This window comes from Engraulis encrasicolus, chromosome 18 (assembly GCF_034702125.1).
Source record: "Engraulis encrasicolus isolate BLACKSEA-1 chromosome 18, IST_EnEncr_1.0, whole genome shotgun sequence".
Classification (NCBI taxonomy): domain Eukaryota; kingdom Metazoa; phylum Chordata; class Actinopteri; order Clupeiformes; family Engraulidae; genus Engraulis; species Engraulis encrasicolus.
The window spans coordinates 50,641,015-50,653,514 of record NC_085874.1 but is presented as its reverse complement, the minus strand read 5'-3'; the positions used below and the strand labels follow the sequence as shown (position 1 = coordinate 50,653,514).

General features: G+C 45.1%; 2 protein-coding genes across 2 annotated transcripts in view; both read left to right on the top strand.

Moving 5' to 3' along the window:
* The window catches only part of LOC134469472 (24-hydroxycholesterol 7-alpha-hydroxylase), a 29,656-nt gene extending 25,167 nt beyond the window's left edge, over window positions 1-4,489 (top strand). The window contains exon 12 of the mRNA XM_063223752.1: window positions 2,188-4,489. Within this exon, the coding sequence (XP_063079822.1) occupies window positions 2,188-2,256 (69 nt within the window). The 3' untranslated portion in view covers window positions 2,257-4,489. The remainder of the gene's footprint in view (window positions 1-2,187) is intronic.
* A 4,989-nt stretch (window positions 4,490-9,478) lies between these two features.
* rcan2 (regulator of calcineurin 2) overlaps window positions 9,479-12,500 on the top strand; it is a 102,162-nt gene continuing 99,140 nt past the window's right edge. Inside the window, exon 1 of the mRNA XM_063223787.1 lies at window positions 9,479-9,668. The gene's annotated coding sequence lies outside the window, so the exon portion shown is untranslated. The remainder of the gene's footprint in view (window positions 9,669-12,500) is intronic.

Sequence of the window (12,500 nt, the reverse complement as noted above, 5' to 3'; positions counted from 1 at the left end):
TATGGTACTTAGTTACATTGGGATAGAGAAAGCGATATAGACCTTGACTTGGGAGGTACTCATGGCACAATGAAAATGTTTAGGGGGTTCACAAGACAAAAAAGGTTGGGAATCACTGATCTACACCACAAGAGAACAAGTGTGTGTGGTCTCAGAGAACTCTGTAAGTGTTGATTTTTAAGGTCCACTGTGTAATGTTTTTAGCAGTTCATTGTCAGAATTCATTCTTCCCATTTACAAATTACCTTTTTAGCATATGCTTACCACCACCATCAAATTCTAAGTATTCATTATGATTTTGAAGATTGCACTTTTCATTCATACATGAAAAGGGGGATCTTCTCCATAGTCCACCATTTTTGAATTTCCAGAAAAATACATTTTTAGCTGCACAACTTATTGTAATGTGTTCTTACTAGTAAGCATTGGTTTATTATTTTATAAATATTCATGAAAAGATCCAATTTGGCAATAGCAGCCAGCACAATTACAATGAGCAGCATAGTTGCACACACACACACACACACACACACACACACACACACACACACACACACACACACACACACACACACACAAGCACACTGCACTTTCTGCACTAAACCCAAACATACACACACTGACACACACTGACACACACACACACACACACACACACAGGCACACGAACACACACACAGACGCACACCGCACCTTCTACCTGCACTAAACACATACACACACACACACACACACACACACACACACACACACACACACTGCTGCTGGTGTACTTGACAGACCTTTTTAATATTTATTTTTCTTCAAAATGCTACTATTACCATGTCAGAACGCTATAAAGGACTTTTTTAGGAAAAGCACAAAAGCACAACAATACCTCTTAATGTATGTCCTCTACAAGTCTTCTGTTGTCCAGTCTTGCACTTTAAATGTCTGTATGAGCACTGTCTATGTCCATACTGTCTTAAGTCCATGTATAAGTACTGTCTATGTCTATTGGGAGGGAAAGTGGAAAACAGCGATCCTAGCGGTTACGTTCCAAACACCAGGGTGATCCTATTGAAACTCCCATAGACAAGTTTTTAAAAAAAATCCCACAAAGATATGACTTGGAACTATAACACCAGACACATTTTTCAGCGTACACAGTAGCATGAACTACTACCTGTGAAAATCTCAAGTCATTTTTTTCCCTTTTAAGAAAAATAGAAATTGTGCCAATCTGGTCGGAAACGGACTACAGCTCCCAGCATGCTGTGCTTCGCGCCTCGTTGACAACACAGAGAAACAAATGAACGCGAACGAACGCAAGTTCTTCGCATATCTTCACATTCTTGTAATCCTATGAGTTCCACATTGTCTTCTTATTACACATATATACACGCGATCATTTTGGTATGGTTTTAAATTCTCTAGTAGATATGATGGCTTCTGTGGTGACGAGTAACCACCTCTCTGGCTCATGTTTGGCTATGCTAATTTGGCTATGCTAATTACATGGAGTAAACAAGCCACACATGCCAGTCAGTGTAGTTCTGTATTAGCTTTTTAAAGAATATTAAAATCAGCTCAGATCAGTGAAAAACCGAACATTTTACCACCTGGTTCGATAAAACGGGCCAACATGCCCATAATATGACTGCCACTACTTCTACTTCGTCGTCAGGGCCGAGATGTAATTTTTCAAAGAAAAAAAACATTCATTTGTTGCAGGGGTTTGGAACGTTGCCAGCAGGGGGCGATGAGATTACTTTCCCTCCCTATACTGTCTATGTCCTTACCTAGATTAGTCTGTCTGTATGGGAAAGCAAGAAATGTAATTTCAAATTCTTTGTATGACCAGTGCATGTAAAGAAATTGACAATAAAACCTACTTGACTTGACTTGAGTTGCAATACCTACTCTGACCCCCATCCTGCACAGTGCACCTTTAACATTAGCAGTTTTACCGGGTAGTGGCTGGATAGTAACTCTCTTTTGATTTTGATTTTTGATTTTTAATTCCGTGTATTGGTCCCAGTCTTATGTCCTTGTGTTGTGTTGACCCCAGGTCCCTGTCTCTATGTTGTTTTTATTAGCGTATTTGTTGTCTGTCCTGGATTTTTTTTAAATACCTGCTACAAACCTAATTTCTCATTGGGGACAAAATAAACTGAACTTGAACTTTGTTTGCGTGTTTGTCCGCAGAGTTCACTGCACCTGGTGGGCACTCAGCAACCAGACGGCCCGTGCAAAGTGGACTACAGGCACCGGTAGTGACACCTCATCGCCACCAGGGGGCCCCTCTACACGTTCTCCAGTCTGCATCAACACCTCACACAGAGGGAGTTCTTTCCACTATGCGGACTTCCGTCCACCCTTGCTCGCTCGCCTCCTTGTGACCTCGTGATGACGTCACCGACAACAGAACTGTATATCAATATCTCACAAAATCTCGATTCTAATGTCATTTATTTTCTCAAATGCAAACGGGATGAAAAAAATTGTTGTGGCTAGGCTGACAGCGGGGAAACTTTTGTTGTTTTCTGCACGGAGGCGGGGTGACACAAGCACAGACCAAGGACGGCAGTCCGCATGTTGGAAATAACCAAGGCTCTCTACTCAGACTCATCTCAGAGCGGATCCTCTTCAACAAAGACCTGTGGAAATGAATGGACAGTTAATAAAGCATTGTACTGTATGGCTAAGAAAGGCCAGTGTGCAGAATTCCCTAACATTTAGTGTCTGCACTGAATTGATGGAGGGGGGAAAACAAGAGCGATAATAGCTTCTTCCTTAAAAATACAGTACATTCCACCCTTTTTTAGTCGAATGCCTCTTTCCATTATCTCCAATATGGCCGTAACTACCATTGAGGACACAGAGGTCATGTCCTCTGCCTTTTTGTTCAGTAAACTAAACTTTATCTATGATGAAAATCGATATATGATCAACAATGATAAATTCAGTCTGTATACGCTACCCCCATTTATCCTCAAGGCAGTGATTATTGAAAACAAACAGTTTTCTGAAGTGTTTGAAGTGTTGCATTCTAAATATATAGTATGCAGTTCAGTATACAGTATTTGACCCCGGTATTTGAAAATGTCTCGTTACGGCCCTGATTTCCAAAGCATATTAAATTCACAAGGGTCCACAAGGGTCCTTGCGTACATATTCCGACGCTGCTGTCCCTGCTGTCTAGAGCACATAGGTAACTTCTGATTGGTCTAGCTGTGCCCTTCCCAAAACCATCCCTAAACCTAACCTGTCAGTAATGCTGTGTTTCATAGTTTTACAACTGTGCCCTTCCCAAAACCATCCCTAAACCACACTTGTCATTAATGCCACGTTTCTGAGTTTTAAATGTGTGCCCTGACCAAAACTTTCCTTAAACCTAACCTGTCACGGACAGCTGCATGACCACTGCGCATGTGTGTCAAAGAGAATGCGTCGTAAACGCGACGCAATTTCAGTTTTTGTTTTGCGTGAGAAATGAGACGCAATTCGTTTGAGATCATGATGCCTCTATGGCCTCAGATTACATTGGGAACACTAATTAAGAGACCAAGAGTGGGCCCTGCCGTGGCTGATATGGTAGGGCACTCGTCTACTATGCGGCTGACCCGGGTTCGATTCCTGGCCCGGGTCCTTTGCCGGCCCTTCCCTGTCTCTGTCTCTCCCCACTTGCTTCCTGTCACCATCTTCACTATACTATCATAAATAAAGTCAAAAGACCAAAAAATATCTTTAAAAACAATGAAGAGACCAAGAGCTACAGGGACCAAGAAATACACAGTTAAACATGCTGTGCTAATGCAACACTTAGAGAGTCAATTTAAAGGGACACTGTGTGAGATTTGTAGTTGTTTATTTCCAGAATGCATGCTGCCCATTCACTAATGTTACCTTTTTCATGAATACTTACCACTACTACCATCAAATTCTAAGTATTCATTGTGACTGAAAAAATTGCACTTTTCATACATGAAAAGGGGGACCTTCTCCATGGTCCGCCATTTTGAATTTCCAAAAATAGCCATTTTTAGCTGCAAAAATTACTCTACTTGGACCATACTAGGAAATATGTGTTTATTACGTAGTAAACTTTCATGTAAAGATCAAATTTGGCAATAGGCAGCCCAGTTTCAATGGACAGCATAGTTGCAGTACCTTTTTTGTCCATTTCCTGCACAGTGTACCTTTAACATCCTCGGAAGTGTATTGACGCCAGGCGGCTCTCAATTGTTTTTTTTACTGTGTAAGAAAAGTGTGTTCATTAGTGGCCCAATTGTGTATATACTAGACTTCAAGATAATCTGTTTTTATTATGAATCGTATGTACATGTAAGTGCTCCTGACCAGCATTTTGTGTTGACCACATCGGCCTCTCATCATTAATTAAGTCATGGAACTACAGTGCCTTGCTTCATAATCTCCTACGCACTTTAGATGGTAATCTTTTACAATTACCAGCTGCACACTTGTTGCAATAAAGCAATTTACAGTTTTCCAGCAGAATCATTCACTGCAAATACACTGTGTCTGCTTATGTTTGTCTCTACTTGCGTGCATGTGTGTGCGTGCGTGCTGCGTGCATGTGTATGTGTTTCAACACTATGTGTGTGCATGTGTGTGTCTGTGTGTGTGTGTGTGTGTGTGTGTGTAGTGTGCAGTACATGTTTGTGCTGTGTGGGTGTGCTTATCAGTGTCTATGTCTAAGTGTATTAGTCTGCTTTCAGCTCTGTGCGTATATACTTACATCTCAACCCTGTGCTTGTTTATTTAAGTGGATGTTTTCAGCTGTGTGTGTGTGCAGGGCCGCTGACAGCTGTGGTCAGGCCCAAAGTCATCTGAAAGGGCCCCCTAACTCAATACATAATGAGGACCAAATTCTGGGCCCCTTCTCTCCCTGGTCCCTGGACAACTGTCCTGTCCCCTTTGTCCCCCCCCCTGCCGGCACCCCTGTGTGTGTGTGTGTGTGTGTGTGTGTGTGTGTGTGTGTGTGTGTGTGTGTGTAGCATAGCAAGATGTTTATTGGTCAAATAGTTGTTGGATTATTCATCACATTTGGTTCCTATCGATATTAACTTGTAATGTGGAATCAAATAAAGTACATAAAATGTGTGTGTGTGTGTGTGTGTCAGGCCATTCACTCTGGCTTACGGTGGTCAGTGTGATTGATGCGAGGTCCTTATGCGGTTTCTAGTGCAGTGTTTCTCAACCTTTTTGTAGGCGAGGCACCCTTTCAATTCATGACAAATGTCAAGGCACCCCAAACCAACAAGCTGTAACATGGCATCGCATCCGATACCACACAAGTTTAGAAAAGTAACATTTTTGGAGACGTCACACAACCTACGTTCGAAGTTGCAGCTGACTGGGGCGACCTATATTTACTTTATTGTTCGTAATTGGCAGATGAAAGATTCCACTGACTAGCATTAACTTATCAATTTAGACAAATATGTATTATATTACATAATTTATTCATCAGTCACGTTTCCTCGGCACCCCTGAGGGGGGCCCGCGGCACCCCTGTTGAGAAACACTGGTCTAGTGTTCCTAATTGATCGTTTGTTTCTCTAATGGCACTTCACCTGTGCACCGCCATCTACCCCAGATTCTGGTACCAATCAGGACAGGCCAGGCCCGTAGCCAGGGGGGGTTCGAGGGGCTCGTTCGAACCCCCCTCCCGTCCCCCACCCCCACTCGAACCCCCCAACACTGGGTCAACAATGAAAATAACTGTCAGATAATTTGAAGCAATTCATGTCCATTTATGTAAAAAATGGGGAGCAACAGACAAACAATTAAGGACAGCAACAGACTCACAGCAAATTTATAATTAATAAAATGTGTCTAAATTAAAATATTTGAAGTGTGCTCGTGTATTAGGGGACATTGGAATAGGGAGCCAAATGAAGTCCACTTTCGAGGGAAAAAGATCCCCTCCCCACCACAAGGCTGGCTACAGGCCAGCAGGCAGTGAAAAATCGTTGTGTCCAAGGTAAGGACTAGTGGTGTGGATCGGCACTGCCCTCACGATCCGATTCGATCACGATTCGGGAGGTAGCGATTCGATTCGATTCGATTCTATGCGATCCGATCCGATCCGATCCAATCCGATTCAATTCTACAATGCATTGCAATGCATTACATTTCTACTGAAAGCAAAGCAAATGTTTAATCAGTCATGATGAGGCAATACAAGTAGTCAGATACTGAGCAACAATTTATTGGCTGTTTTCTGTATCAGTCTGTATCAGTCTTTTATTTAATTTAACATTCATTTGCTCCCGAAATATCCATGGAAGTAATTGAAACATAAAAAAATTGCCGGATCGATTCTGGATCGTCCATGCCCCTGTGACGGAGGTCATCTTGCACCTGTTCACCCCCCTCGGGGATCGAACGTGCGACCTCGCCAACTACAACGGTTCGGCAATGGGAGACACAGTACGATACCGCTGGGCCAAGAGACTAGTCTCTCGGCCCAACGGCACGAGACTGTATGAGGCTATCGGAGGGAGGTTTTACCAACGTTCCACGCCAACTCTGTGCTAGTTAGCCTCCGTTACACTCTCCCCCTTAAACCTCACTCCCATACCGGGTCAGCAGCACCACTGTGACGGAGGTCATCTTGCACCTGTTCACCCCCCTCGGGGATCGAACGTGCGACCTCGCCAACTACAACGGTCCGGCAATGGGAGACACAGTACGATACCGCTGGGCTAAGAGACTAGTCTCTCGGCCCAACGGCACGAGACTGTATGAGGCTATCGGAGGGAGGTTTTACCAACGTTCCACGCCAACTCTGTGCTAGTTAGCCTCCGTTACACTCCGCATCGATTCGGATCGCCGAATCGATCATTGTTGACACCACTAGTAAGGACTGATGACGGGGTTACGCCAGGTAACAGGATTGAGCCTACAGTCAGGGAACCCGGCGGCAGGTGAGGCATATGGGTCAGTTGTCCCGAGCCCAGGTAGAGAGGGGGCCCAAAATTGGGTTTCCATTACATTGGGGGGGGGGGGGCTTTCCGATGACTTTGGCCTGGGGTCATCAAAAGCTGTCAGCGGGCCTGCTACTCTACTGTATGTTCCGCGTCTGTTCCCAAGAAAAGGCTTTCACTAATATATTGCGCACCGGGCCTATCATGGAGGAGCTACTAAACTAATGCTTGAGCCGGCCTAGCCCCAGGGCAGACTCTTGACATGATGTTTACTTTAGTTTAGTCTAGTTTAGTTTAGTTTGAGTGTGTGTGTGCATGTGTGTATGTGTCTGTGTGTGTGCTGTGTGTGTACTCCTTATTAATTAAAAAAAAAAAAAACCCTAACCCCTCTTTGCAACTGCACTTGTTGTTCTGTATATTTCCTGTGCACTTTGTATTTGCTTGTGATGTTGGCTTGATTATGTCCTCTTTTGAAAGTCGCTTTGGTTATAAAGCGTCTGCCAAATGCAATGTAATGTCATGGAACTACCGCTTGAAGTAGCCCTACTTATATTCATCATCAACGCCGCAACTAGTGGCAACCAACGGTAACACTTTACTTGACGCCGGTGTCATAAGCATGTCATTACAGTGTCATAATAGTGTCATGGCACAGTTATGTATGGGTCATAAACATTATGTCCATACCAAACATTTTATGACTGTTGGCCTTAAGTGACATTTGGTTATGGCAAAGACAACCAGTCATAAAATGTTTATGATGACATGGACCGTTTATCTATGCAGGGCCGGTTATAAGCATAGGCCGGCTAGACGGTCGCCTAGAGCGCAATGTGAAGAAGGGGCGCCGAAATGGCGCTCTCCGATGCGTAATTTTGCGATATGGAGGTTTTTTTATGAAGTCGCAATCAACAAAGCGTGGCGAAAGCGCTCCTCACGGCAAAGCGCCCCTCAGCCAATAGTAATATCGCTTTCAACTGTCTCTGGGAAGTCTGTGAACCAATAAACAGACAGTCCTGAGAAAGGGGGCGGGACGAGTGACAGCGTGCGATCTATTTTGAATTTGGAGACTCATTCGAGAGACAGAGCAAAGCTGCTCTGCTGGGTGGAGAATTGTTATGTTCTCATTAAACCAGTCATTGCATGATGCAGGAGTTGCAGAGGGTGTTTTGGAAGTATGTGGTTTAATCAGAAACCGTTTGTGGTAATGTAAAGCCTAATAGTTATGAGGCTACTGTTTGGAATTAGAGGGAAAAAGAGCTTTGCTTTTGATCTGAGAAATCGCTAGTTAGCATGCTAACATTAGCCAAGTATGCCAAGCAATGAAATCCAGTGAAGTAGCTGTTAGTAGCCTACTCACTAACACCCACCTGACATCATAATACTTGCTTAGGTTGACCAGCAGTGTAAAATAAGACTGGTGCCATGTTTAAAACAAGTTTAGCTGCCATATCTCCTTCCATCCACTTGAATGAATTACCTGCTTGTTGTAAGCTTAAAAAAAGTTTCCAGACCAGAATGACATATAGGCCTACATTAATCATGTAAGAGAACCATGCACAGCATGTTTTCATGCTGAGTGATGTAGTATTGCAGACAAGTGAGGCTATTTACTATATTTTGTATATAATGAAATTCAAAAGCGTGACAGCTTTTCTCCCTTTCTCTCACCCTGTCCCTCCGGTTCAAACACATAGATAGCCCCCTTCTCATTCTCCTACTCACAAATGCACCACTATTTCCAGTAGGCTACAGAAATGAAATTGGTTTGGAATCATAGACAGCACCAGCATCATGTGTAGCTTATTAAAATTGTTATGCTGCCATGCTTTGTGATGCTGTAGGTAGTGTAGATAGGCTATCAATGCAGACCTCCTTGGTAGGCCTATTGTCTACACATGCATTTGACATGCAAATGTGCTGTACCACTCTCCTGGCATTTCAATTCCATTTTACAATTCAAACACATTGATAACCTCCCTCTCATCTGGGGTTGGGGGCACCACCACCATTACATCCAAGACACCACACAGTGAAGGTACTTTCATGCGACTCAATCTGATGTGTTGGTCGGCTGTCCAAAATCCATTTGATGCAAAACAGTTATTGTTCTTGATGCTATTTAGTTAAGCTTACTACCGGTATTACTCTTGTGTTCTGTAAGGTATAAAAAAAAGGGGGGGGGGGGGTCAGAACTCAAACTCGCCTAGGGCGCCAAATAAGCCAGAACCGGCCCTGTATCTATGACTGTGTGTCATGACACTATTATGACACTGTAATGGCATGCTTATGACACCGGTGTCAGGTAAAGTGTTACCCAACAAACTTGTGCGCGTTTCACATGCTGACATGCCGTATGCCTTTATCTGGTTGCTCTCCGAAATGTTCACAGAATCACACAGTACATTTTCACCTGCAGCCCGAGAGCGCAACATCCAGCCACTGCTGGAAGCTCTGACGTAGCCTACCTCTGCTAATTTGCGGCTTTTTTTAGACCGCTCTCCTGGCACGCCATTGGCCGGTGGATGCCCCCTGTAGACCGCTCCGTATTTCATTACTGGGCAACGCAAATATCCTTTGAATGCCGCGAGGCAGCCATTGGTGATTCAAGCTGTCTGCAATAACGTCAGGGGATTAGTGAATCGCAGCTGGAATGCGAGGTTGATTCACAAAGCCGAGCAAGGAGGCAGACCGCGGAAAGATACGAATCGGACTGCTTGCATCCCGAAACAGGTAGGCTGCCTCTACAGCACAAAGCGATGGCTACTTGCTCTCACTGTCAAACTATCGTGTTTCACTGTGTAGCCTAGATGGCGTAATGTTACGAGTGGCGCTGGATGCGCTCAAAACTGATGTTAGGATACTTGCTGATTTGATGGAAAAAGTGTTCCTGTGACTAGTTGAAGCCAGACTTCTTGGTGACTAGTCGCGTGTTGACTTTCCTTTATGCGCGACACTTTGGTTCTTCGTGTTGGATCCACGTATCCATGCAAGCGCGTCTCAACAATTATTCTACTGCGTGCGATGGGCAATGAATTACGCACGCTGTAGCCTACAAACAAAGTTGCGTCAGCGGTTTCTTTGACCTTGACATTATTTCCCTCGCCGTGTCACCTGTAGCCTATGCAGACAACCGAACATCTGTGCTTCAACAAGTTTGTTTAAGTCAGATGGCAGGCTTTATTGACATTAAAACTTGGCTTTTATTAAAAATCAATGAGAACAACACAAATACTTCAATTTTTACGCATGCAACGCTTGACAGAATGTGACATAAGCCAGCTGTGTCTTGCTGCCTATAACTGTGGCGGGACCGACCGCTCCTCCGGCTAAAAGGATGATGACTCAAGCTCTGGCTGCAGCAAACAGGTTGCAGTACTCTAGTTCTACTCTCCCCAGTCCTCACGTCATCATCCTCCTCGCCTCGCTTCATCATCAGCGGGGCTATGGCAACACGACAGGCACAGCACATGCATAGCCATCTACTCTGCTCGTCCACCTCAACTCACCTGATCGAGACATTACACAGCACATCGCTGGAATGTCGGCCGCTTGAATTGAACATAATTTGCCAAACGTTGTCTGAATGAAAATATGCAGGTCCCTGCGTGCGTGACGTTGTCTTAATTTTCGATGGCCGATATTTCCGTAACTGGATTTTAGTCTCCCATCCCCTCTGCTGCTCTCTCTCTCTCTCTCTCTCTCTCTCTCTCTCTCTCTCTCTCTCTCTCTCTCTCTCTCTGTGTCAGATGAGTGTGCGTGAGAGAGACCATGGAGTGACAATATTGCTTGACTGACAGGTGTTGGCCACTTTGCCCGCAGTTTGTGTGATCAAGGAAGCCGATGGGGGGGGGGACAAGCGGGTCTGTTCTCACAGGCACAGGGAGAGAGGGGCCCCAGAAATGGGTCCCCAGTACATTTTATGTATTAGACGGGGGCCCTTTCAGAAGGCTTTGTCCCGGGCCCCGGAAAGCCTGACAGCGTCCCTGTGTATGATGGGTCATTAATGATTCTCTGGGAGAGACTGGCTGTGTAGGCCTACTGTATGGAGATGGCCTATTGACCACAGATCTCACTGCTAACATCGCTTTTGTGGTGCAGCCTATGAGAGGTAACAACAGGAAGCGTGACTGGGGACATGCAATGGTCCAGCGAGTGAATGCCCATTGCTTGATTCCAATTGAACAACTGACTGTTTCTCAATCAATATTGTATGTATCTCACATTTATAATGGGGGCAGATATAATAGTTTGGTTTTTACAAGTGGTGTGTCGTAGGTTAGGAAAACCTGTACCCTACTGCACCAGTGTGGTCTCCTGCATCACCATCCATGGTGTGACGAAGGTGTTCCTGCACAGTCCGTCCCCCTTGGGGCGTGAACCTGTCACCTCATCAACTACAACAGTCCGGAAATGGGACCAAAGGACCAGTCCCCCAGCCTAATGGCATCGACACTGTATGAGATTTCGGGAGGGAGGTTTACTAACGTTCCACGACAACTCTGCTAGTTAGCCTCCATTACAATGGCTCAAATGCCAGTGAACAAGGCATTCAACTGCACCTTACATTGCACTGTAAATCAATGTGTGAAGCCTAACAAAAAAATGTCTGGTAATCGTAATGATGTTGGTAAATAATACCAGCTATATCACACTTATCGTTCATAATTGTCAGCATCCAATAGATGCCAGCATAGTTGGATACCAGTAGCCGGACTAACAGAAGATTTATCCGGGAAGCAACAAACCAGAGCAGTGAAGCCCAATTTAGAGAAACAAGTTGACAGCAGCCGTCCTAGCCATTTGGGGGCCCTAGGCAAATATAGACATTGGGCCTTGTTGAATTATTTTTGTTGCTATTTACAATGGCTGGGCTCATTGTTGGGAGGGTCCCACAGAGGGCAGAGTTGATGGGGCCCCTGGGTAATTGCCTAATAGTCTACCTATTGGTAGAATCTGCTCTGCAAGTAGACAGATACACCAACTCCACTCTTTCAAATTACAGTGCTGCTTATGTTATACATACATCTCACATACAGTCCTGGTATGAGGAGAGATGGAGCCATGATGTGGTGTGTTGCGGTGCGGTGTGGTGGGGGTTAAAGGGGTTTTGGGTTGGAGGGGTTTAGGACAGGTGTGGTGTGGTGTGGTGTGGTGCGGTGTGGTGGGGGTTAAACTGGTTCAGGACAGGTGTGATGCGGTGTGGTGGGGGTTAAACTGGTTTAGGACAGGTGTGGTGTGGTGCGGTGTGGTGTGGGTTGGAGGGGTTTTGGACAGGTGTGGTGTGGTGTAGTGGAGGTTAAAGGGGTTTTGGACAGTGGTGGTGCGGTGTGGTGGGGGTTAGAGGGGTTTAGGACAGGTGTGGTGTGGTGTGGTGTGGTGTGGTGGGGGTTAGAGGGGTTTAGGACAGGTGCAGTGTAGTGGGGGTTGGAGGGGTTTAGGACAGGTGTGGTGCGGTGCGGTGTGGTGTGGGTTAAAGGGGTTTTGCACAGGTGTGGTGTGGTGTGGTACGGTGTGGTGTAGTGTGGTGCGGTGTGGTGGGGGTTAGAGGGGTTTTGGACAGGT